The 27955-nt window shown below is 41.5% G+C and overlaps 1 protein-coding gene across 2 annotated transcripts; it reads right to left on the bottom strand.

The window, feature by feature from the left end:
* Positions 1-15: 15 nt before the first annotated feature.
* LOC137091598 (exonuclease 3'-5' domain-containing protein 2-like) lies at positions 16-27730 on the bottom strand. 2 transcript variants are annotated; one of them, XM_067456184.1, is made up of 9 exons: positions 27592-27730; positions 24683-25054; positions 23960-24216; positions 19283-19409; positions 15602-15900; positions 5022-5128; positions 3825-3960; positions 3266-3631; positions 16-1306 (listed from the first exon to the last, which is right to left on the bottom strand). In XM_067456184.1, the coding sequence occupies exons 2-9, from the start codon at positions 25031-25033 to the stop codon at positions 1090-1092; spliced, it is 1860 nt and encodes a 619-aa protein (XP_067312285.1). In that variant the 5' UTR covers positions 25034-25054; positions 27592-27730; the 3' UTR covers positions 16-1089. The 2 variants fall into 2 exon arrangements, with proteins under 2 accessions (XP_067312285.1, XP_067312286.1); XM_067456185.1 differs by having other exon boundaries at positions 24698-25054.
* Positions 27731-27955: the final 225 nt, after the last annotated feature.

Here is a 27955-nt window from a genome sequence, read left to right as displayed (position 1 = left end):
AACCACCAACTCATCCAGTCTTAAGATATGAATTTTATTTTATTTTATTTGACATTAAGGAAACACGGCAACTTTTAATAGGTTGCATCTTGACAAATGCAAATAAAAAGGAAAGCTGTAGTGTTTCTTAAGTTAAATTATGAATGTTAGGCTCAGATGTCAGTTTTCTTGATTTGGCCATTTATATGCGTTAACATCCATGGAGCTGAATCTCTCTGGCTGTAACTGCAAATACAACACACACTGGCACTGGGAAATCTTGATCGGGGGAAGAATGTTGATAATTCATTTCTTCCAGCATCATTTTATCCCATCTTCAGTGGGTCAGGGGTATATATACACACACCGAAAGATGTGCTGGTATGTTTTGGAGGTGTCCTGACCTTCAGAAGGATTATAGTACAGAGATGATTTGCCAAGCTGTGCTCAATTTGGTCCAGTCTTTCAATGATAAATGGAGTTTTCCTCAAAACCCACCGAACAAAAAAACAGCCTGAAATCTTAAACCGAAATGATAAAGCTCCATTATTGGCATTTAAGTAAAAATGACATTTCTTTATAGCCTCAAAAGACAAACTGATTTAACACACAACAAAATATTTAATATGGCCTCAAACCCACCTATGAATCTCGTGTTCACTTGACGATTAGGATTTAAGAAGAGCAGGTTCGGGCTGGTTAAAATACAGTATACGCTACTTTTCACAGGGAAATGAGAATGCTTTTCAACATTTTCAACATTAAAAAGTGTGCACATTACGCTGTTATTTTCACCATTTTTTCTCACACCATCCTTGAGTTTAACGTTCTGCCGTTCACCACAGTGGCTTCCGATCCCCAAAGAGTCTCGTACCCAATCTCCATCTGGTCCCTTAGATCCCGGTCAATCTGGGGCCACAGTCTAGTCTTAGGTTGTGTTTTTTTTCTCATTTGGAAGTCAACACCAGGGCTTGTCTGTGGCCAGGGCAAGTCTCTCCGGTACACACTCAAACGACATAGGACAGGACACCAAGGTGTTAAACACGCAGTGGGAACCTTCCTATTCTAGCAGTAGTAGCACAAGGTCTTTTTGTTCGAGTGGCGAGGAGCTCAATTGAGCTGAATTTGAAGGTCCTCGCCATACTTGCGCAGATATTTGTCGTGGTTGTGGTTGACGGACCAGAGAGGGGGCAAATGGCGGGGCTGCATGCTGGTCAGGAAGTGTTGTCTCCAGCAGCGCTCCAGCTCCATCAGGCCGCGCAGACCATGTTCGGCATACGCCTGCACTACCTTCAGTCCGTGTGGCACATAACTCTCGTTGAAGATCCTGCAAAGGTAGAAGACATCAACTTTCAGAACCCCATCAGTCCAAATCTTGACATTCGTAAGTACATTAACACATGACAACACACAGAACTGGTGCTCAGCAACTTGGCCCAACTAGTTGTATCTGTATTGAAAGAAACCGCTGAAGTAACCCTTTAAGTTAAAGGGTTAATTCCCCCAAAAATTGTAATTAATTCCTCACCCTAATGTTGTCTGACACCCGTCAGACCTCCGTTCATCTTCAGAACACAAATGATTGAATTGAAATTGAAATCCGATGGCTCAGAAAGGCCTTCATTGACACCAATGTCATTTCCTCTCTCAAGACCCATAAAGGCACTAAAGACGTCGTTACAAAGCCCATCTCACTACAGCGGCTCTACAATCATTTTATGAAGCCACGAGAATAGTTTTTGTGCACATAAAAACCCTAAATAAAAATTAAATTTGGGTAATTTAACTTTTTAATGCCGTTGAGGGTTCTGTATTCGAAGGTGATCCCTCCCAACCATTCTTTCACGGTTTAAACTGATGAATCTTTACATTGTCATCCTGGAATATAACCATGATGTGAAATGAAAATCTACACACTCCATTAGTTAGTTCTTGAAGAACTGATGCCAAACATAACATGCTAAAAACATCATAATCACTGCAATAATCATCCAATCATAAACTCGTTATGAATTTGCCCATTTGAATCCAAACAGCGACTTTTTTGGCCGGGCAGTATAGCATAATACGGGCACTTTGATTTGAGCTGTCAGGTGGCCACTTCCCATTAGGGCTGTAAAAATTGCTTAAAAATGACATTTGAATATTCCCTCTAAAAAACACGGATATTCGAACATCTGGTTGCACATTTTGTTAATGACGCACATTACGTCAATAACAGGACAAATTAATACAGAGACATAACTGCCTGTATAGTCAGTCTATTTAAATTAAACGTATATAAACGTATTACACAAAAACTCTCTCGCCCTCATCTTCACTCTCTCTGCGCATAACGGTTTAAATGAACAAACTTTGAGAGCTGATCAAGAGTTTTGTGCAAGCAATTTAAGGTCGCGACTCTAGTCCCAAATATAGCAGGCTTTATTCAGTGATTGAAACAAATATTAATTGAAGTTTTACAGCACATTGAACACTCCGTGCGAGCTCTGCTGTGCTAAACATGGAACTTCTCCATGACATGAAACCCTAAATAAACCAGTGGAAGCAGCGGATTTGCTGAACCCTCTGGCACGCCCATGAGCGCACCCACTCGCAAAGCAGACAGCCACGCCGCTACTTCCGCAGGCGCTTTTTTTCCAACTTCTTTCATTTTTTTTTTGTTGTACTATTCAAATATATATTCGAATTTAGAATATTTGTTGACAGCCCAACTTTCCACCTATTATGTGGGGGGTCAAAATAAGCTACAATAAGTAGAGACATAGACTATAAAAATATATGGACGTAGTGTCTGTGACGTCACCCATAGGATTCTGAAGTGCGAGAGACAGTAGAGACGAGCTGGCCGTCGCCATCTTAGCAGCGCGTCATCGATTAATCACGCCTGGATAACAGAAAATGGGCAAAGAGGCAGGATGTGGGCGGAGCTGAGGTGACACAATGACTATCAGACAGCAGACAAACGGCAATCCACCTGTCACTCAAAGTGGACACACCCTTAACTATGCAGAACCTTAAGGCTTTATATAAAGTAAACAAATGACTTATAAAAAAATTCACCCCCTCACAGTTGTCATGAAGGGCAAAATTAACCGTTTAGACCAAAACCCCAATTTGTAACAGGCTGTAAACATGTTTTTTTCTGCCGTAAAGTTGGGCATTTTAACATGGGGCTCAATGAGATTCTGCTCCCTAGTGGCCAGTCAATGAACTACAGTTTAAGTCACTTCCGTATTGGCTTCAAGAGAAACTGCAGGAGCTTCCACTCGCATATGAATCTAACCTGGTTTCCAATGCTGCAGCTTTCTGAAGCATCTCTTGCGTGACCTCCTGCTGTCCGCTGCAGAAGAAGCTCTGGATGACTGACAGGAGCTCCTCCTTTCTGGATTCAGGCATCCCGTTGCTGGCACTGAGGAGAGCCCGTGCGGCCGAGCGCACCCGTCGACGGTCCGCGTCCTCTAGAAGCCGAATGCCCTCCTCGCACCCCTGCGGAGCCGAGTGTTCCTCGGCCAGCTGCTGCTTCAGGATCCCATCGTGCACGTTTGAGGCAGCGTGACAGGAAGTGCACAGCAACAGGATGTCGTGCGAGTTGTGGTCCTTCATCTCAGCCGGGAAGTGACGCCTGTACTCGTGTGGGACAATGTTCTTCCTAGGTTAAAATGGACAAACAGAAGTTGAGAAGACAAGTCCCACTTTCAAGGCAAGGCAAGTTATTTGTATAGCACATTTCATACCCAATGGCAATTCAAAGTGCTTTACATAGAAATTAATTAAAACAGTGGTAACAAATGCATGAGAAAAAAGAATAATTCAAAACAAACTCAAGAAATCACAAGACGAACCTGATGTAAGACTCGGCTTTTCCGCACACCACACAGAGATTCTCTTTGGCTGTGAGGTAGTAGTCTTTCTGTGAGTCGGGACGGCCTGATGGCTCAAACAGCAGCCGGACAACGAAGGGATCTTCACTGACCAATTCTGAGATTAAAATCATGTGCAGATCATTTTACTCAATTATATTAGACATTATACAAAGGATCATTTTGAACCCGAAACTAATACACCGCTCTAGTACAGCCGTCTTCTCACGCTCTGACCAACATCCAATTTGACCTTCAGTTGCTTTGAAATATTTGGACTTGTGTGTCTAGACCGCATGCTACCGCCTGACCGAACTAAAAGCACAAGGTGAATTACTAATATTTTTGCACTTAAACATTAATCTTTAAAAGCCATTTCTGTAAAATATGCAGTTATGAGTAATCATATCTTAAACCATTATTTTATAATTAAGGGTGATTAGCTTACATGTAAAATAAGCTGTTTAAAAGCTGTGCAGTCACCTGATTAATTGAGCTTCCAGATGTTATAATCAAACATCTTGTGGAGCGCTCTCAGAGTATGCGTTTGTCATTTTAAACGCTGTAAACGGAGTATAAAAGCAGACCTGTTGTCCCCCCCTTTATAAGCAATGATCAGCGACTAGTCAACATTACGCTTAAAGCGTCATGGCAGAGCATTTAAGTCAACTAGTTAAAGTACAACCCCAGTGTCCACCGTCCACATTTTTGCTAACACTTTTACAGTTTCCTTGTTGCACGTTATATGTACTAACTACAGTAATAACAGTAACTTAAACAAGTAACTAACCCTAAACCAAACAATAACCTACAGTAAGTACAAGTTATTTAATATTACTCAGTACTAAATTGTGTAGTTACACTAACATGGGCAACTTAAAATACAGTGTAACCCTTTTTTTGGATCCTGGCCCACTTCAATATTTATCATTGTAAATATAATAAACGGTTATGCTTTTTTTGAAGGTCTCCTTAGTACGTAATTGTAAGTGCATTGCACCGTAACGGGCAATGCACAGATGTATCGGCCAATAATCAGTACTGGTACTGGCCGATAAGAGCTATTATTTTCACTATTGGCCATCGGCTGATTTTTTAAACCCAGCCAATGATCAGGGCCGATGGTATCCTGTAAATCAAAGTAGCATTTATAAATTCCACATTTATAACATTGCGCACCTCCTATACCCTTTTCCAGGTACCATTTTGCTTTCTTCTTGTCACATGTGCAGAGCGGCTGACCATCAGGAGCATGAAGGAAGCAGTTATCATAAAGGGGTGATTTCCTGAATGAAGACAAAAAAAAAACCACTCACTTCATATCCTTTGATCCAAATATTTAAAATATTTAAATATTACAATATTACAAATTGTGCAAAAGGTTTGTTCTAATTTGTATTCTCAACTTCAACATCATATCGAAAGAAAAGCATTTCATTATCTTTAGTCAGATGCATTACCAATTCCAGGAAAATCTACCAAATATTCCTAGCCTGGGAAAACCCAGACAACTTTTGGCAAATTTAGATTTGCTCTGCAAAGAGTCTGGCAAAGAGCCCATTCAAGCCCATTTCTAATCCCTTGAAATCACGGCACCGATCAGAAATGTTGGGGCAGGTTTCACACGATGACGACAGTGCAGCGACGGTGAAGCAGATTTTGTACATTAGATGGATGCCACCGTGGAACATCACTTGTTCGAATCAGATATTGAGTGCGCATCCGTTTTAAGCGAACTTTTCCTTTTCGTTAAAACCTGAGCAAAGAACAACACTCGAAGCCTTTATATCTATAAAATAGGTTATCGCTATCATACCGACTGGAGAAGGCAAAAGTCTGGTATACCAGCTTGCCCCTTTGGTGGCTAAACGAATGGGTCTTAAAGGGAGACACCCCTCGCTGCAGCCTGTAGCACGATGACATTACCATAACGATCCATCATCCAGTAAGTATTGGATCTGATCCAGCAATGTCATTCATACAGATCTCTGGGTTAACTTAATGCATGCGCTGGTCTTAAGTGACATATTTAATCAATATTGTAGATGATGTTCTAACCTGTGTAGTAGTACTGATAAATAGTAGGCTAACAAGTAATAATTGATGAATAAGTCATCTTTTCATTAATGTGATGCTTAAGTTATCCTAGTTTCGCTGTACATGCATGCAAAACAGTTAAAATATTAATACATTCTGGTCATATTTGCTGTTAAGTGGAAGCAAAAATGAGTGAAGTAATTGTCTCTGTAATTTTAATCCTCAAGGTACAATGCAACACGATCTGTAAACAACTTAAAATACCAGTAGCCTACACATTCAAGGGAAAATGCAAAACGTGTGTCCTGATGGCGTAAGCATGTTTTTAATCATTATTTTTGCACGAGCGGTTTGAGCATTTATTTATCCAGTTACAGCACATTAAATACGCAAGTTCAATTTTGAATCAACTTCTGACAGAAGAGCTGCAAGAAACGATGGGTGTAGAGGCCAAAGTACAATTCATAGTAATGTGAATGAGAATTAATGTTAAAAAGGTAAATAATTTCATTTAGAAGTTCATGTAATGGTTAAAATGTTATATGATACTTAAAAGGTTAAAAGCTTACTAAAATTCATGTGTTTATTAGGATTTGGTACATATTGGTAAAATAGTGTACTGCCTCTTTAAGAACAGATCAACTCCGGCTACGTTGCGTTGATTTTCTTTATGTGATTCAGATCTTGAGAACTGTGGAAGCGAACGGTTTTCTTACCTTATAACTGCCAACTTTTAGCTAATTCTCTGTTAGGAATCTTTTATTTCATTATAGTAACTAGAAGAAGTGTTTTAGTCAGCTCACATTCTCTTTTGTAAATCTGAAACCAAGGAATAAAACCGGAGATTTTCATCTTTTATTTCAACAACGTTTCTGAAGTGGATTTATTGAACTGTGCTGGGCTGACAATGGACACTGTGAATGGGAATAGCTGCCTGGAATAATGTTAGACAGTTATTAGTGTAAGCCATTGCATATTTCAAGATTTCAAACCTCTACAATAGTAAGAAAACCAGCTTGACATTGGATAACGAGCCTTTGGAGAGGTTTGTGGAAAGTGGAACGTGAATGAAGGTTCAACGAGGGACTGACTAGCCTGTACATGTGCTGTGCTCATGGCTGGTGAGCGCTAAGTGGATTGTTAACGATCTCAACTAGTTCGTCGTTGCTGTTGCGCGACTGTGGCAAGTGAACTTGTAAAAAAAAAAAAAGCAAACGAACGGACTATCAAAGCAATCATGACGGAAACAGGAACAGAATCCATGGTAAGCCTAACTGAGGAAAAGCGAGTGGTTAAACCAACATTTAAAGCATTGGAATATAATCTGCAAACGAAAATAAACTCTAGAAGAGCCATACTAGGACAACTTACTGAGAAAAAGAACGAATTGCATGCTTTAATGGATGACGATGCAAATGTGGAAATCATAGCAAAGGAACTGTTGGCTAAGTATGAAACACTGATAAAGAAATTCAGTAAAATAAATGCAGACGTTAAAGACATATTCTGCCAGATTGAATGTGTAGAGAATTTGGAAACAGATCAAAGGGATTGGTTTGAGCCAAGAAATAAGGAGCACAGAGAATTTGTGCTCGAAGTGAATGCATGGATACAGAATGCAATACTACGCAGAGAAGAGGCTAACAAAGTTAGTGAGCAGATACATCCTGAAGATAGTGTGTCAGTCACTTCCAGCAAGTCCAGAAAATCTAAGTCTGTTTCAGCTACTTCTGCAACATCGTCAGCTCGTGCTGAGCGCTTAAAGGTTGAATTAGAAAGAGCTGCTCTGTTAGCCAAGTCAGCTACATTGAGAAAAAGACAGACTTTAGAGGAGCACGAACTACAGCTCAAGGTTGAAAAAGAACAGTTGGAGCTGCAAGCAGGGCTCGCTGCAACTGATGCACAATTAGCCGTGTTAAGAAAATATGAACATTCAGATGTGTCAGGTAGAACCAAAGGCAGTATGGTGGAAATATTGATGTCTGCACCAAGGAAGCGTGATGTCAGCCACAGTAAGAGGAGTTTGGCTGGCAGCAGAACTGAGCATAGCCACATTAGTGGAAGAGGCGCAGATGCGATACGAGCTCATGTCCCTTCAGATAATCACTCAGATAATCTGGTTACCATCATGCAACGGCAAAACAACATCACTGAAAGCCTAATAAAGCAGCAAAGGCTATCTACATTGCCATCACCGAACATTCCAGTTTTTAAGGGAGATCCATTAGAATATCGTCTCTTCATGAGAGCTTTTGAGCACCGCATAGAAAGCAAGACTGAAAACAGCAAAGATCGGCTTTACTATCTAGAACAGCACACAAATGGGCAGCCTAACGACTTGGTGCGCAGCTGTTTTCATATGGATCCAGATCAGGGTTACTCTGAAGCCAAGAGACTGCTAAAGGAACGCTTTGGTGATAAATATAAGATATCCATGGCATACCTTGACAAGGCTTTAAATTGGCCTGCCATTAAAGCAGATGACACCAAAGCACTCGAAGCATACGCCCTCTTTATGACAAACTGCAATAATGCAATGTCAGATCTGGAGTACTTAGAAGAGATGGAAAATGCTGCTAACATGCGCACGATCATATCAAAGCTCCCATACAGGCTGAGAGAGAGATTCAGGAGTGTCGCCATAGACATTCAGAAAAATCAAGATCGGCGGACAAAGTTTAAAGACGTAGTGTCATTTGTCAACACGCAGGCTGAAATAGCAGCACACCCTGTGTTTGGCGAAATCTCAGGACAAACAAAGCGTCAGACTGAAAGGTCAAGTGGAAGGAAAAACATCACAACACTAGCCACCGAAGTAAAAGAACAGAAAGCTAAGAAAGATGCTGCTGGTGCTGGAAACAAGAAAGCTCAGGAGAAGGGAACAAACATGGACAAAGCCTTCATGAAACCTTGTATCTTCTGTCAGGGAGATCATACCATGGAACAGTGCAAGAAACTTCAAAGAAAGCTGCATAAAGAAAAGCTTGAATTCCTTAAGAGCAAAGGACTTTGTTTCAGTTGTCTTATAGGAGGACACATGAGTAATGCCTGTGAAGAAAAGAAGAGCTGTCAGATATGTTCAGCAACACACCCTACGCTCTTACACATAAAGCAGAAAAGTAAAGATTTACCAAAGGAAGAGGCTTCACAGGAGGAGCCAGAGGAGGAGTCTCCAAAGGAAGGGCAAACCGTTGTCAGTGGATTCGTGGATGCAGGGGAAGCATGCTCTCAGACTGGGGTCGGGGGTACAGGTAGTGTCCTCGCAATTGTTCCTGTGAGAGTAAAGGCAAAGAAAGGCAACAAGGTGCTGACTTGTTATGCATTCATGGATCCAGGGAGTAACGCCTCTTTCTGCACTGACAAGCTGGCAAATGACCTTCACCTGCAAGGAAAAAACGTGAACATCCTACTAACTACAATGGGAGACCAAAAGACAGTTTCATGTAAAGCTGTATCAGATCTAGAAGTGAGTAGCCTAGAAGGTGATGACTTTATCGAGCTTGCTGGTGTTTTCTCACAAAAGTTCATTCCCGCAAGTAAAGAGAACATTCCAACCCAAGAAGATGTGGATAGGTGGCCACATCTACGAGGTGTACGAATTCCATCAATCAACGCGGATATTGGTCTTCTGATTGGGACTGATGTGGCAAAGGCTTTGGAGCCAGAAGAGGTAATCCGCAGTGTCAAGGATGGGCCGTATGCAGTACGCACAGCTTTGGGATGGACAGTAAATGGACCGCTGCGTGAGAACATCAGAAGTTGGACAAAGAATGGATACCCGCAGATCCAGATGAATCGGATCTCAGTGGCTCGACTCGAAGACTTATGGACTCAGCAATTCAAGTATGATTTTCCTGAGAATACTCAAGGAGAGCAGTTAGAAATGTCTAAGGAAGATAAACTGTTTATGGACAGAGTCTCCAAATCAGCAAAGCTGGTCAATGGCCACTACTCTATTGGTCTGCCGTTGAAGAACAAAGATGTGAAAATGCCCAACAACAGACCAATGACCGAGCAACGAGCTCTCAACATGAAAAAGAAGCTTCAGAGAAATCAGATGTTTAAAGAGGATTATGTCTGCTTCATGAATGATGTGATAAAGAAGGGCTATGCTGTAAATGTTCCAGATGAAGAACTAAATCGGAGTGATGGAAAGGTGTGGTTTATTCCGCATCACGGTGTTTACCACCCAAAGAAGCATAAAATGCGAGTGGTATTCGACTGTGGTGCTTCGTACCAAGGAACCACACTCAATGAACAATTACTGCAAGGGCCTGACATGACAAGCAGTCTGGTAGGTGTCTTGACTAGATTCCGTCAAGAGCGAGTCGCAATCATGGCAGATGTGGAATCGATGTTCCACCAGGTCAAAGTCCCATCAGAAGATGCTGACCTCCTCAGGTTTTTGTGGTGGCCAGAAGGAGACACCTCAAAGGAGCTGCAAGAGTACAGAATGGAGGTACACTTGTTTGGAGCCACCTCCTCACCAAGCTGCGCGAGTTATGCGTTGAGAAGGTGTGCTGAGGACAACAAGAACATGTTTGGTGCAGCAGTATTGGATACAGTTTTAAATAATTTTTATGTAGACGATTGTTTGAAATCAGTTGCCACTGAACAAGAAGCAATTAAACTACTCCAGGACTTGAAGGCCATCTGTCAAACAGGAGGTTTTAGACTGACAAAATGGACGACGAACAATCGAAACGTGTTGTCAAACATTCCACTTGAGGATCGGGCAACAGAAGTCAAAGATCTTGATCTTGACCAGGATTCATTTGCCATCAAGAGAGCTTTGGGAGTACAGTGGTGTATCCGGTCAGATCAGTTCAAGTTCCACGTGCACATAGATCAGAAGCCTCTCACCAGGAGAGGAATCTTGTCTACAATGAGTTCAGTCTACGACCCACTGGGAATGTTGTCGCCAGTCATACTGCCAGCTAGAAACATCCTGCAAGAATTGTGTAGACTAAGAATAGGCTGGGATGACACTGTGCCAGAACATCTTGCACAACAATGGACAGAGTGGACTGAAGAGCTTCAACAGCTCACTGACTTTGGAGTGGATCGGTGCTTTAAGCCCCCTGAGTTTGGAAAAACGGTACACGCTCGGCTGCATCACTTTTGTGACGCGTGCGAAACAGGCTATGGTACTGTTACTTACTTAGTCCAGAAGAACAGTAGCAACCAAATATGCTGCTCATTTGTCTTGGGAAAGGCAAGGGTCACTCCTCTCAAACCACCAACCATCCCGCGGATGGAGCTGACAGCGGCTGTCTTAGCAGTAAAGGTGGATGTCATGCTGAAAAAAGAACTACAATTGCCACTGTCAGATTCCAGGTTTTGGACGGACAGTACTGCCGTACTCAAGTACTTAGCAAATGAGAACACCAGATTTAAGACATTTGTGGCGAACAGGATTGCCATAATCTTGCAAGCATCAAAAGTGCAGCAATGGAGCTATGTCAACACTCAGTTGAATCCTGCGGATTGTGCTTCCAGGGGACAAAGGGTGGGTGTCTTCATGAAGAACGAAGCTTGGATCACAGGGCCTGTCTTCCTCAGTAAACCTGAAAAGGAATGGCCAGATAAGCACGATCAGCAAGAAGAGCTCACGGCTGAAGATCCTGAGGTCAAGAAAGGCATACTTGTCAATGCTACAACAGTAGAAGAAAGCACTGATGCAATGCAACAACTAATTGGATACTATTCTTCATGGATACACCTCAAGAAGGCTGTGGCGTGGCTCACACGACTCAAGGGAACTCTGGTAAACCTGTCAAGGAAGAGAAAGGAGATGAATGGTTTGTACAGTGACCAACAACGGGTGAACAGGGAGATGTTAAGCTATAAAAAGAGTCTCAAACGGACTTACCTGACCGTGGACAATCTGCGACAAGCTGAGAGGGATATCATCAGCCATTGTCAGCAAAGTAGGTTCCAGGAAGAGATATCTGCTCTTCAGAGAAAGGACTCCATCAAGAAGAGTAGTCGAATCTTCAGACTGAATCCACAACTTGAAGAGGGAATCCTTCGTGTTGGAGGGAGGCTTAGTCGAGCATCCATGCCAGCCGAAGCCAAGCATCCTATGATCCTGCCTAAGAACCATCGTGTGTCTGATCTGATTCTCCAAGATTCACATGAGCGGCTGGGACACAGTGGACGTAATCATGTTTTGTCTCATGTACGTCAAAAGTATTGGATTATCGATGCTCCTTCTTCAATCAGAAGAATGTTGTCACGGTGTACTATCTGTCGAAGACAACATGGTGCATCAGGCACACAAATGATGGCGGACTTGCCAAGAAACAGAGTCGTACCAGACGAACCACCCTTCACCAGAACTGGAGTGGATCTATTTGGGCCATTTAACATTAAATGTGGAAGATCATGTGTAAAAAGATATGGGGTGATATTTACCTGCCTTGCATGTCGTGCGGTCCACATAGAAATGGCAACATCATTGGAAACAGACTCCTTTATTCAAGCTCTGCGTCGCTTCATTGCAAGAAGAGGTCAGGTGAAAGAGATGAGATCTGATAATGGGACCAACTTTGTTGGAGCTGATCATGAGCTCAGAAAGGCAATAAAAGAGTGGAATACTTCACAAATCGAGAACAGCTTGCTCCAACGTGACATCAGATGGTTATTCAATCCGCCATCCGGATCCCACCATGGAGGGGTGTGGGAGAGAATCATCCGCTCCATCAGGAAAATCATGGGTGCCATACTGAGAGAGCAAAACTTGGATGAGGAAGGTCTTCAGACGTTCTTCTGTGAATGTGAAGCCATTCTGAATAGTAGGCCTATTACCATGCCTTCCAATGATATAAATGATCTGGAAGCTCTTACCCCACAGCATCTACTCCTGCTCAAGACTAACCCCAACTTACCACCAGGACTCTTCCATAAGGAGGATACTTATGCCCGTAAAAGATGGAGGCAAGTCCAGTATATGAGCGATCTATTCTGGAAGCGCTGGGCCAAGGAATATCTGCCTCAACTCCAAAAGAGACAGAAATGGAACCATTCATCACGGAACTTCATTCCAGGAGATGTAGTCTTGATTGTTGACGAATCAGCCCCCAGGGGATCATGGCTGATGGGAAGAATCGTTAAGACTATGGAGGACGAGCATGGAGTGGTCCGCAAGGTTCGAGTAAAGACAAAGACGAATGAGCTTGAGAGGCCGATAACTAAACTCTGCTTACTTCAGGAAGCAGTATAAAAAGGACTGTTAATGAGTTTATTCAGAAGGAAGACATTTAAAGTTGTAATTGCTTCTAGGATAGAAGGCAATTAGGGGCCGGGTATGTAGAGGCCAAAGTACAATTCATAGTAATGTGAATGAGAATTAATGTTAAAAAGGTAAATAATTTCATTTAGAAGTTCATGTAATGGTTAAAATGTTATATGATACTTAAAAGGTTAAAAGCTTACTAAAATTCATGTGTTTATTAGGATTTGGTACATATTGGTAAAATAGTGTACTGCCTCTTTAAGAACAGATCAACTCCGGCTACGTTGCGTTGATTTTCTTTATGTGATTCAGATCTTGAGAACTGTGGAAGCGAACGGTTTTCTTACCTTATAACTGCCAACTTTTAGCTAATTCTCTGTTAGGAATCTTTTATTTCATTATAGTAACTAGAAGTGTTTTAGTCAGCTCACATTCTCTTTTGTAAATCTGAAACCAAGGAATAAAACCGGAGATTTTCATCTTTTATTTCAACAACGTTTCTGAAGTGGATTTATTGAACTGTGCTGGGCTGACAATGGACACTGTGAATGGGAATAGCTGCCTGGAATAATGTTAGACAGTTATTAGTGTAAGCCATTGCATATTTCAAGATTTCAAACCTCTACAATGGGTGTATCTTGTAGAAAAGGGTGAAATCAGTATGTACATTGACGATTTGAGGGAAATATTATATACATTTAATATAAAACCTTGAAATGGCACTCTGTGGCACGGTAGAATTCTGATCAGCTTCCTGAGTCGCTGTGGACAGGCGCCGAATGTCGCTGCTGTTGTGCATACACTCATTGAAAACAATGTGTTTGAATTTAAGACGTGGCGCGACGCTGAGCTTCACGTCCGGAGTGCGACCCCCTATAGCGAGAGCCCTCTGCATACGTCATGTTCATCGCTCTGATTGGTTTTAGGTCTATTCAATTGCGCCCAGAGGCATTTGAGCGATGTCTGTTGGTGACGCCCCTTTGGAAATGATTTGTCTATAGCCCTAATCGGACAGGATTAGATTGACATGGGGACGTGGGGGGTAAAGTAATTTTACCTCAGGACGTCTGTAATATTAATGGCCAATTCACGCGGGATAAGACATCTTAGTTAAACTAGCAGAAGTGGGAGGATTAACCATAGACGGTAAAAGAAATGGACAGAGCTATCCCATTGACTTCAACGGCGGAAAATGAGGCCAATCAGAGGCACTCACTTCCTGATGGCTGAGTGAACTTGACTGAGCTTGACGACGTAGATGAGACGGGAGCCTCCTGTCTGACAGCTGGAGGTCTTCTAGTAGTTGTGGAAAGTGAAATCTGAATCACGTTGTTTAAATATTTTCTCCCGTTGCTTTTGGCTCACTATGGGCTTCTCCCCATTCTTCTCCCTTGACTTTATCAGACTTTATGTCTTCATATCCCCCCGACTGTTTCATAGACAGTAAAAGATTGCCTGCGAGCGTCTCCTTAGGTCTATACGGTAATTTCTCAACTGTGCGATAGTCGCGTTGGTTATGACGCAATTGTTAACCTACTTTTACAAAAACAGCTTCTACGGGTGGTGTAAGATACAAGGTAACGGAGACTTTTATGCATTGTCGTGTTTCTTTAGAAATAAACAATGGGCAAATGGAGTCTTTAAACGCCTCAGATGTCAAGTTATTCACTGTCAAAGTGACTCAAAAATGAATGGGAGTCAATGGGATGCTAACAGCAGGTGATGGCTTGTTTAGCAATGGCAGCCCCTATGGGTGGAACGCTTTCCGAGTGCTAGATTACCCCCTTGGGATTAACTCGCTTTCCGCACCACAGTAACCTTGTTGTCGTCATGTGCGTATGACGTTGCTGTTATCATGTGAACAAACAACATAAAAGCCAGTCTGAACTCCGCCTCAGGCTATATGTGTTTTTAATAAACAGTTAGGTACAGTCTAACTATTCTGATTGTATTGTGTTTGAAATAGACACTTTCCTAGACCTAAAATAAGTGTTGTGCCTCTAATAAGTGCTTTGATCTTCAGAGCTTGATCTTTTTGCTTTAAATGATATGCGGAAAAATACTGGAGGTTTGCCACAGAGTTGTCCCTCCACCTACAACACAACCGAATGCTTCAAGCGCCTCCAAACTCGCAAAATGCATTTTTTTTAAAAAACTTTTAAACAGGAAATTACGGAATGTTACCATGCATTTTTACAGCGGGTCTATTCGAACGGGATTAGTATTACCTGAGGTAATTTTTCCGGACCTTTTTACAGAAGGTAAAAGTCTCTGTAACCTTTACTGACATTGTCCGTAATGACTACCGAGATGGCACATTCAGACGGGACTATAATCACAGAGAACCTCTGGTAATAATTACTTTACCCCCACGTCCCCATGTTAATCTAATCCAGTCCGAATACGGCTTATGAAGCTCTGCCAGACCATAACTCCGTTACTACTGAGAGTGGTTTGGTTTTAACCAGGCTAAAATATTCCTTACCGGGCCGAGTAACCGACTCCTAGTGGTTTGCGTTTGTTCCGCCGTGGGTCTGGAACTTGCTGGTCTCCAGACTCAGGACTGTCCACGGTGGACTTTCGGCTCCGCCGCCTTCTCTCCCCTTCTTCCCCCTCTCCACCATAGCGCCCCCTAAAGGGCACATCAACCAGCCCCTGGCAACAGGAGGCCAGCTGGGTAAACGCTGCCTCACCCTCAGTGGGCAGACGGGGCTCTTTGTTCAACCCCAGCAGGTGGAGAAACAGGGCAATAGAGATCTGGGCATCATGTGCTGCATAGGTCATCTGGTGGATATAGTATGAAAAGATAAAAATTAAATTTTTAAATTGTCCTAAGTGAAAAAGAATAGCAAAGTCCATACGAAAACTATAACGGCACAATGGAGCGACCTAACTGGAATCACTTTCAGAAAGATTTTTTGATTGACATCCTATCAGAATCCGCCCGCCATGCACCGTTGGCTGAAAGTCTGATACATACGGCACACTTAATTGGAAACACTTCATGATTTTTGAAGTCGTCATCCGACGCGACGTCCAGGAGATGTGTGGTCCACCTGGAAACAAATGCCGTTACGCCAAACTCCCTCCTGGAAGAAGAACGCTGTCGAGTTTACAAATGTGACAATGAGCACTAAGAGGCAACTAAACACTGGAAGTATGTGCAGTTCTCGGTATAGACATCTAAGAGTTTTACACACCGGTCTGTTACTGTAGTGACGTCAACATTATATTTTCACGCCTCTAAAACAAACTGTGAGTGGTTGCTTTACATGTCAGTCAGTCGGCCTCTGGGCGGTCCCTTAGACAATGAAAGCTGCTATGGAGTCGGCTGTCAGACTGAAGGTCTGGATACGAGAGACTAGAACCCACCCCATTTTAAGAGCTTGAGCACTGAGCGTCAGACGGCAACAGACTCTTTGTTGGGTTTTGTCAGATCAGTATGTTCAGAGTCTGCTGGAGCTCGTTTTCGCTGATTGAACATGCTGAATGATAGGGTCGGTTCACACAGAATGTGTTTTAGCTATTAAAAATACAAGACGCAGGTCAGGGGAACAAAAAAACTGAATAAAAAAAAGGGGAAAAAAAGCAAGATCCAGAGATGCGTTTTGTAAAAGGTAAAAGTTTACTGTGTTTTTATAATGCGGTGTCATGTGCGAGACGACGCAAAAGACAAAACAACAGTAAAAGATGTCCGTGTAGCGCTTTTACAACAATGGACTGGAAAAACGGCCTCTTAAAAATGTCTGAGAAGTGACATGCGGTGATCTGATGGCATCGGCCTGTGTCTGTCAGTGATGTGTGAACTGGCCTTAAAGCGGCAGACGACAAAACTACAGACAGCGAGAGAGTGAAATGAATGGGAGTCTATGACTGAGCATTAAAAACAAAAAAGGCTTAAATTTAAAAAAAAAAAAAGACAAGACAAATAGTTGGATAATGTCTAAAAAATTATTAAATAACTTCTACCCCCAGTACCACAGACAAGGCTTGAGCTAGTCCCAGACTAAAATGCATGTTTGAGCTGTTTTACCTGAAAGCAACTTGCACATCTTAAAATTTGACAGTGCCACTGTTTTGTCTCAATGGTTTTATTTTTCTACAGCACATTAATAAAAGCTCCTTAAATATCCTAATTGTACTAAGGCCTAATCTTGGCTTAGTCTTAGCCCTGTCTGTGAAACCAGGCCCTAAGCAGTGCACTAAGGATTTCTAAAGAACACTAAAGAGCAGGCAGCTGCTATCTACTGGACATTATTGTCATAACATGTGGTCAGGATAAAATCATGTTATTTTTTCACCCGTCCCAAATGCTCATATTTTCTTAAGCTAGAGACACACCAAACAGACACTAAGGAACTAGCGCTGATGAAAGCCGTCCGTGCTGAACCTGAACTGAACCAACAGGACTACAGGTGACTCAACTAGCAAACATTAACTGCTTTCTGTCTGTTCAGTTTTTATTTACTTGCTCGTTTTAATCAATTTTGCTCTTATTCCCATGCACTGATGAGTTCGCCAAAGCCAAATCTCAGTTCTCCTTCTCACCAACGGCCTGACGCCGAATTTAAATGTTGAATCGACCCAAAAAAAAAAAAAATGCGATTTGAGTTTTTTAACTTTAGTGTGTAATGTTGCTGCTTGAGCATAAACAGTACCTGCAAAGTTACAGCGCTGAAAGTTCAATGCAAACGGAGATATTGCCTTTTAAAGTTATGGCAGTTCCTACAAAAATGGCTGGTTTGGACTACAACGAGCTTCTTCCTGGGTTGGTGACATCTAGTGATGGGGAGTCGACTCCAAAAGAGTCGGTTCCTCGACTCTGAATAGCCCCCGAGTCGGAGTCTACCTGCAGTACAGGAATCGACTCTCGGTGTTGACTCTGTTACCGTGTCCGAAATCGCTCTATTTTACTGAATTTACTGAAGCAAGGAGTGAGTGAAATGAAGCAAGCCACGAGGTAATACACTGACGTTGTGTACACCATGTCAGAGAGCTGTACGTCGCAGAAACTGTCAAACACATTTATTTGAGTGCTTACTTTAGAAATAAAAAACAATCATGGCGACTTTAGTTTGTAATTATATGCTTTGTCCATGCAAGCTTTGGTATAATTGATGGTAGGCTATATATTATTGCAATAAATATAGATTTACCATGTGTTTATTAAACTAACCATAAATCATAAAAATATCAAGAAGAAACGCATCAATAGTGTGCATTATTTTATAGTATCTTTAACTCACCTTTTAAGACAATGATCATGTGCGTTTAGCGCCATCACTCGACAACATCTTTTTTCGTAACTTTTCCTAGGTTATATAATAGATACAGAAATGTTGATAGCCACGATAGTCATCGCTAAATTGAACTAATTTGGATGGCCACACCAAAAGTGTGCGGTTTTAACAAGAGGATTTTAGGACTTTGTGTTGCAAGGAAATAATTTAAGTGTGTAACAACAGCAATTGTCTGATTTTTAACCCTGTATTGATGTAAAGTAAATGGAGTCGAGGAGTCGATTCCATAGACTCCCACAGCGGGAGTCGGGAATCGGAGTCGACTCCAAAAAACCTGGAATCGAACAGCCCTAGTGACATCATAAAAAGACAGGTTATACTGCGCCCCATAAACACAACCAAGCCTAGAAAGAAGGAAAAAAAACACGGAAACAGCACTTTAACAGGACAAAACAAAACAAAAAACGAACACATTTTAGGTGAGATCGGTACATAATCTGGCGGGATTGAAAAATACATTCCACAGAGCTCTAGTTGCAGCCCTAAACACACCCGAACCAGATGATCAAGCACTCCAGGGGCCTACTGCACAAAACTAGAATAAGGGATAAAGCCGGGATATACTGGTGATCTTGTCATCTAAATGCAAGATTTAGTACACCGCTGTGGTGTAAACATACCCTGAAGGCACATTCACACCAAGAACGATAACGATAATGAAAGATGACTATATATTAGCGAATAAATAGAGCCAGGATAACCAAGCTATCCAGGCTTAATCCCTTATCCTAGTTTTGTGCAATAGGCCCCAGGATTGCTTGAAAAAATAAATAAAATGTATTTTCCCAGGCCAGGTGATCTCAAGCAGGTTGGTAATAAACTCTGCAGGACAGTGAAGGGTTGGAGACCTAGGCTCTATTCCTCACCTGCTCCTGGGTCAACACATCCGCCTCCCAGTCACTGCAGCGCAGCTCCAGAGATTTGTCCAGGGTGACATTCAGCAGATCTGCAGCCAGAGACTTCAGACTCAAACCATTATTCAGCACCGCTTGCCTTCAACACAGACAACATCACCGTAAGCGGTTACAAGTGTCACAGACTTACAGGCCCTCATTTATCAATCTTGCGTAGAAACGGCGTATATGATGGCTTAAGATTATGCTTACACTCCTCTCACCGCCTGATTTATGAAGCTGTGCGCACCTCTGCAATCCAGGTGTGCGCAATACAATTGATCGTCATTAGAATAACACGCCCCTATATATTCAAGTCTCCGCCTCCCCGACGCCCTCATTTTACACCATGGAGACACGGAAGACGGCAAAGAAGCGAAAGTTCTCCGATGTGGCGATCAAGACCATCATCAGGTGGAAAAAACTAAATTGTTTTATTTGGGAGTTAAAAGAGTGGGATTAAAGGCGCCCACAAACACAAAATAGACCAAAATACGAGTACTGTTAATAGTGTGGGGGTTGAGAAGCGTAATACAGCAGTTTAACCCTCATGTGGTGTTCAAGTCCTAATTGAAAGCGAACAAGTTGACAAAAAGATTGAATCCAAGATTGGGTGAAAATATGGCATGAGTGATTTATAAACTTTTTTATAGGCCGGTCATTTTTGACCGGGAACACCACAAGTGTGACTATGTGCCATATTTTTTACAAAACGAAAGTTTCAAAACAAAATTCCTGGTGAAACAGAGTAGACTAGTGTGATCAACAATACCAATTTTCTGCTGATTTTATTTAAAGGGTTACTTCAGCGATTAGCATATGGCTTTGTATCAGTAGAAACCCTGGAGTATATTCAAATTATTGTGCTTTCCCTCCTCATATCTCCCTGAGACGAGAGATTTATGCATTTTATTTCTGGAAAAATTCCTCCTATGATGCAAATTGACGATTTTTGCATCATAGGAGGAATGTTTGCCCAGAGGCTAAAGACTACAGCCAGCAGAGGGAGCCATTTCCGCATGTTTTGAATCCGGCATTGGGGGATGGGAGATAACACTCAGCTTGCAGGGAGAGCTCAGCTTGCAGCTACAGGATCATTTAAACGGAGCTATGGTGAGCAATGTAAGTCTTTTAACTTCTCAAATTCATTTCTATGAAAGTTAAGCTTGCAAAGGCATGACCTGAAACGCGCCAGACTGAACTCGCGTTGTGAATGTATGCCGCGAGTGTGATCGCGATTACTTCAGCTCTCATCACTCGTACAGTTAGTGCTCAGTGCTGTGATACTCGCGCGGTGACTCACTCATTATATTGAACAGACACGTTCAGTTTTTAATTGTAGTGTCTGTTCTCTAACTCAGTCACAGTAATGAAGTTGGTGGCTTTGGGAGTGGCCTCACAGGGCAGCGAAGCGTTCTGAGAATTGTAGTCTTTCATCCCCATGGGACAAAAATACATTTTCTGTCTTTTCTCAGTCTAGAAAGCACCAAATTCAAAAATAATTTCACATTTCTACTGCATTGATGACCCAGTTTAAATACAGATTCATCTTCCCAGCGCTGAAGTACCCCTTTAATATTTACAAAATTATTCAAAAAAATAAAAAATTACTCAAATGAAATGCCTACTCTCAAATAAATGAGGCCTATGATTATTCAGATGCAAATCAAAATATAAAACCAGTCCTAATTGAAAGAAAACATGTTGACAAAAAGATCGAATCCAAGATTGGGTGAAAAATATGGTTTAATGAGTGATTTATAAGCTTTTTTTTTATGGGCCGGTCATTTTTGACCAGGAACACCAAAGGTGAACACCACATGAGGGTTAAATAGCTGTTTGGATGAGAAATTACCATCACAATGCATTATTTTACAGCACATGTTTTGAAACAATTAGCATTTAATTTCGTATCACGGCACATGTATTGGGGTGTACGATAGTGATGATGATGTGATGTGGAGTACCATTCATTCACATTAATAATTGCATGACAATTTGTAAGATTCTTATTATTATTTGTATTATTAAATGACGCTTATTGTTATTTAGAAGAAGAATGTCGTTATTATTTATTTTATTATTTAAAAGAAGAAGAATGTCGTTATTATTTATTTTATTATTTAAAAGAAGAAGAATGTCATTATTATTTTGTCAGTCTGAATTATTTTCAGTCCCAGTGCGTGCGCAGCTGCCGGGCCTAACCCTGAAACGTCAGGTAAAGCGCACACAGGCTCGCAACTGCAGGAATACATGCCTACAAATCAAATGTTTGGTATCACACAAATTAAACATTGAAGTTCGTGTTGCACAAAAAGAAACACTGAAGTTTATAATCACTATGTTGTTGTTGTTGTTTTTTTACAGTGAGTCATAATATAGCATATCTTGTCAGTGCGTTTTGTGGTGTTAGGAATTGTTTTTCTGCACATTTTTTTCGCACTAACTCCAAACGTGCGTACACCGCCTCCTGAGCTGCTCGGCAGAGGATTTGAGCGTGCCGTACGCCAACGTCCATATTGATAAATCTCAGTCACCGTGGGTTTGGGTGTACGCTGGAAATTTGGTGTATGCACTTGATAAATGAGAGCCATTGAGATTTGAAATCATGACTGCCAATCGTCACTGAACACTCAGCTTAAACATTTGAACTGAACCGAGATGGATAATTACACTAACACTGAGTCACTACACTGAATAATGATGACACTTGTCTTCTGTAGAGCTCTTTAAAGCTGGATTGAATTTGTTTCATGATTGATGAATTTTATAACATGAACACTTATTTTCCAGTTCTGTTATCAATCTGTATTGTATAAAGAACTATTTAAATAAATGTGACTTGACATTTGTAGATGTATTGGATGAATCAGTTTTTGAACAAATCTCTTGAATGAATGATTCAATGACAAATACATTTTTAACAGTCACCTGCTGGTGTAATGAATCTTTGAAGGGTCAAGTTACTTAGAGGTGCACTATGTAGTATTTTTGCAGTAAAATATCCAAAAACCACTAGGCCGGTGTTATATATTTTGTTCAGTTGAGTTCTTACAATATCCCAAATGTTTCTAACTATTTGTAAATTGAGAAAATTGCTATTTTAACCAATGAGCCTGAACGTCTGAGCATAGCGTCTGAGGGAGTCGCCTGTCAATCGCGTCATATCTGCGCTACTCTCGGTTTCTGGTTTTATTTGTCAGGAGCGCTTTATTCTTAGCAGTGTGAACAAGTGAACGCACCGAGGAACGTCATAACATCATTTTAAACACACTGTTTATCATATTGGATACATTTAAGAGCTGCATTACCTCATAAACATAACCGGAAGAGCCGATCAGTGGATGCGCCCGGCGACTGTGTCCCGTCCCGTTATAATCAAAGTCCCGGTGCTCGCGAGGCGGGTATTTGTTTAATAATCGCTCCAGCGCCTGTGCTCAGCTCCACAACACTCACTCCTGCTCTGCTTTACAGTACAGTAACGTTAATAATCTCATCCATGAACATGATTTCTGCCCCAAAAGTCCTATCCCGATTCTTTTCCACCGGCTGTGAGGTGAAGACCACATCTCCCAAGATGCTGCGCTCAAACTTGGCGTCATCAAACTACACATTTGTTTTGAATAGGTGCCCTCTAGTGGACGGAAAGTTGCATTGTGCACCTTTAACTATAAACATTTATTCCAGTATTACTGTGATCTGAATGTTTACTTGTCAAATATTTAACAGACAGAGCTTTATCATTTAGCAATATGCTCACGTGGGTGTTTGAATCGAGATCAATCTTTTAAATAATAAAGTAAATGTATTAAAGGTGCACTATGCAACTTTCCGTCCACTGGAGGGCGCCTATTCAAAACAAATGCGTAGTTTGATGACGCCTAGTTTGAGCGCAGCATCTTGGGACAAGTGGTCTTCACCTCACAGCCGGTGGGGAAAAAAAAAAAAATTGGGATAGGACTTTTGGGGCAGAAATCATGTTCATGCATGCGGTTATTAACGTTACTGTACTGTAAAGCAGAGCAGGAGTGAGTGTTGTGGAGCTGAGCACAGGCGCTGGAGCAATTATTAAACAAATACCCGCCTCGCGAACACCGGGACTTTTATTATAACGGGACGGGACACAGTCGCCGGGCGCCTGCACTGATCCGCTCTTCCGGTTATGATTATGAGGTAAAGCAGCTCTGTTGATCATATTAGATACATTTAAGTGTGTTGAAAATGATGTTATGACGTTACTCCGTGCGTTCACTTGTTCACACTGCTAAGAGTAAAGCGCTCCTGACAAATAAAACCAGAAACCGAGAGTAGCGCAGATATGACGCGATTGACAGGCGACTCCCTCAGACGCTATGCTCAGACGTTCCGGGTCCTTAGTTAAAATAGCAATTTTCTCACAATTTACAAATAGTTGGAAACATTTGGTATATTGTAGGTACTCAAATGAACAAAATATTTAAAACAGGCCTAGTGGTTTTTGGATATTTTACTGCAAAAATACTACATAGTATTAATGTAATACTTTAATGCATGTTTGGTGATTTCATACAACACAGTATTTTAATTAGAGCTCTATAAATAAGCTGACTGGTTTACTTCGAGAGTAAAATTATAATGATTGTAAAGCCTGAGATCAAATTGAGGCCTTACCTCTGTCTGAGGGCCAGGTAACGCAAGTCCACGGTGCAACTCAGACTCAGACCATGATCATGGGTGAGGCGCTTCCCATCCTCATAACAGCCCACCCCGACCTTCAGCACACGGGGGTCAGACAGGACCCCCACGAGAGCCTTAGGTAGAGGAAGCTGCGCATCACGAAACGTCAGCAGTCGGACCAGCATACAGCGGCCGGAGAACGTTGCCAACTGGAGTAAGGAAACCGCGGAGGCCTTGCCTTTGACAGACACCTGTGGAAGCAGACGACATCTGGTGAAGGAACGCACTGATGCTACCGAGACAACATTAAAGGGTTAGTTCACCCAAAAATGAAATTGATGCCATGACTCCCCTAATGTCGTTCCACACCCGTAAGACCTCTGTTCATCTTCAGACACAGTTTAAGATATTTTATATTTAGTTCGAGAGCGTATCTAAGTGACCCAAATGTATTTTGGATGCTTCAAGAGACTCTAATTAACCCACTGATGTCTCATATGGACTACTGTGATGATGTTTTTATTCCCTTTCTGGACATGGACAGTATAGTTTGCATACCCTCTCAGACTAAATATAAAATATCTTAAACTGTGTGTGAAGATGAACGGAGGTCTTACGGGTGAGGAACAACATTAGTGGGGAGTCAGTAATGACATCAATTTCATTTTTGGGTGAACTAACCCTTTAACATTCGGACACATACAGAGCCATGCTTACACGCATGCTTTTTACCCATTCACAGTCCAATCCCAAAACCGGACACACCGAAAGGTCCTTTTGAAACGCAGGCCAAAGCGCTTCCCACTCCTCCAGAGAGCTCACGATCACAGGCGGCACCTCTAACAGTGTTTGTGCTCGCAGAAGCTTCTGGGTGTGTGGCGGTGCTGGCGGCTCTGGAGAGGGGATGATTTCGGCTTCAAGCTGGGCTTGTATGGGCTCAGCCGAAGCAGGGCCCTTGAGGGCCTTTTTCTTCTGAGTGCGGATGCTGCGCCAGAGGAAGAGACCACCGAGAGTGGCTCCTAGCATAGTGGCCAAAGCTGCGGTCAATGTGCTCTGCTTGGACATCATTGCAGCTACACCAACTCCCCACTAAAACCGAAAATGGTAAAAATGTATTTTAATAGTTCACTTTAGAGATTCTACTAACTATAATTAACTTTGCAACTACGTGACTGCCATTAAAAGGTTAGTTCAACCAAAAAAAGAAAATTCTGTCATTACTTCTTCACCCTTATATCATTCGACACCCGTCAGACCTCCGTTCATCTTGAGAACACAAATGAAGATATTTTTGTTGAAATCCGATGGCTCAGAAAGGCCTTCATTGACACCAATGTCATTTCCTCTCTCAAGACCCATAAAGGCACTAAAGACGTCGATACAAAGCCCATCTCACTACAGCGGCTCTATAATCATTTTATGAAGCCACGAGAATAGTTTGTGCGCAAACAAAAAAACGAAATAACAACTTATATAGCGATGAGCAGATTTCAAAACACGTAAAGCTTCGAAACCGTTATGAATCAGTGTATCAAATCAGCAGTTCGAGATCGCCAAAGCCACGTGATTTCAGCAGTTTGACACGCGATGCGAATCATGAATCGATACGCTGATTCATAACAGCTCGCTGCTTTACAAAGTAGTGTTTTGAAATCGGCCCATCACTATACAAGTCGTTATTTAGTTTTTTTTGCACACAGAAACTATTCTCGTGGCTTCATAAATGATTGTAGAGCCGCTGTAGTGAGATGGGCTTTGTGACGACGTCTTTAGTGCCTTTATGGGTCTTGAGAGAGGAAATGACATTGGTGTCAATGAAGGCCTTTCTGAGCCATCGGATTTCAACACGAATATCTTCATCTGTGTCTGAAGATGAACGGAGGTCTGGCGGGTGTCGAACGACACGAGGGTGAGGAATTAATGACAATTTTCTTTTTTTGGGTGAACTAGTCCTTTAATTACTCACCCGTGTCGTTCCAAACCCGTTCAGAAGACTTTTACTCATCTTCTGAACACAAATGAAGACACAGCTACCACTTTGATACTTCAAAAAGTTCATAAAGAGATCATAAAACTAATCCATATGACTTATTAGACAATAATGTTTTGCTAGAGCCCATGAGTCATTTCTTTGACTCTTGCTTCTCACGCACATATCAGTATCTTCCCTCAGCAATTCAGAATTTGGACTCAAATTCATATTAATTAGTTTTATGATCTCTTTATGAACTTTTTGAAGCATCAAAATGGTAGTTGTGTAGCCGTCAATGGAGGGACAGAAAGCTCTGATTAAATAAAAAATATCTTCATTTGTGTTCAGAAAATGAACGAAAGCCTTACGGTGTCTGATTTTTGGGTAAACTAACTCTTTAATCTGCTAACATTTTATTTTGATGCTCCCCAACAGACAGACATTCTACTGACAATAAGACCCTTTACCAACTATATGTCAATGTATTCTACTAACACTAATGCACATTAGTGTACATGCAGTGTCTAATGTAGACTATGGAAATAAAGTGTGACCCTGGACTTTAAAACATGTCATAAGCAAGTCCCAATGAACAACATCCTACATTGACAAACTAACTTTTCCATTCCTTTAAATTTCCAGGGGCATTTTAATCTTTTTAAGGTCAATTTTCAAATCTTATTTAATGCATCCATTATCTTTTACATTAAATTCATACATTATAAGTTAAAAAATGTCAATCAAATGAAATCAGTATCCAATGAAACACCACAGTTTGTTGCATGGAGACACATCGACAAAACGATTCTGCTGGGGATTTGCTTGGAACTATTTAGGAAAAATTAACTAGAGAAGAAAAAAAAGGGAAAAAAAGTGTCTAAAATTGAACTTGCGATATTGATTTTATACACTAGTTGCGTAAAATTGCCAATTGTGCTGATATTCAGGAAAACAGCACTCGAAACCATCCTTTCTCCATTTCGTGAATTGTGTTAGCATTTTTGCTTCTAACTCCCATTTACATAATTTGATGCAAAGAATGGTAAAAAACAAAAAAAATTCATTGGACCAATGAATGAACCTAAGCAACATATTACTCTACCATCATTTAACACAATAATAATTATTACACAAAAGCATACATTTCAAATTCATCTCTTCACTATGCTTTTGTTGTTGTTGTTGTTGTTGTTAACAGCACTGACTAACAAAAAGTTACAGCAGTTTTATAGTAATGACTGATATTTTGGCAGAAATCCTGGCTCACTGAGGTACATTTTTGTAAAAGTGCACAACACAAATGGTCAACGCTACTGTTGTTTTGTGTAAAAACGACTGAAAACATAAATATGCCAAAGGACCTGCCTTATCATAGACACTTAATTTGTGTTGAAATAAACACTCTTTAAAAACCTACTGTGCGTTTGTGACAACAGTTACGACTAATATCTAAAAGCAGATGATTGAAACAGCGCTTTGATGAAGAGTTCACCGTGCGTTCAAAAGAATGAATGACTTTAATCTCAGTGTGTTTGTGTTTATGTCAGTCAGAGACGCTGTACTTTATCCCAACGGACTGAGAGGACACGCACATCTAAATAAATCACTATTTAACGAGTCATTTTCGTGTGAATGTTGCGGAGGATTTACGTACCTGAAAACTGAATAGATGTCAGTGTAATGAGCAAATACTACCAAACACATCACACACTCTTATGATGAACAGCTGCAGCGCTTCTTCTTCGCCGGGCTCATTTAATCAGCGCTCGCAGAGGACACAAGCGCCACAGCGCCACCAATGCTGGAGAAGCGCAGCTGCACCTTTCTTAAGAAAAAAAGGCCTGCGGCAAAATCCGAAATCGCCCCCTATAGCTTCAAATAGGGCACTACTTAAGGGGACAGCCATTTGTAGTGGTGTCCGACACTATTGTGGACGTTATTGAGTGCACTGCACTCATTCAATCCCACATTAAACCGCAATAACGAGTAGGGTGGACTAACATAGGGACTAGTGATTT

Source organism: Pseudorasbora parva, chromosome 10, assembly GCF_024679245.1.
Source record: "Pseudorasbora parva isolate DD20220531a chromosome 10, ASM2467924v1, whole genome shotgun sequence".
Lineage (NCBI taxonomy): Eukaryota > Metazoa > Chordata > Actinopteri > Cypriniformes > Gobionidae > Pseudorasbora > Pseudorasbora parva.
This window is presented reverse-complemented; position numbering and strand designations above follow the sequence as displayed.

Coding starts and splice junctions, on each gene's coding strand:
- LOC137091598 (XM_067456184.1), bottom strand. CDS start 25,033: ATGATGTCCAAGCAGAGCACATTGACCGCAGCTTTGGCCACTATGCTA. Junction 15,901..19,282: donor ATGTGTTGACCCAGGAGCAG/GTGAGGAATAGA, acceptor TATATCCACCAG/ATGACCTATGCAGCACATGA. Junction 3,632..3,824: donor AAAGCCGAGTCTTACATCAG/GTTCGTCTTGTG, acceptor ATTTTAACCTAG/GAAGAACATTGTCCCACACG.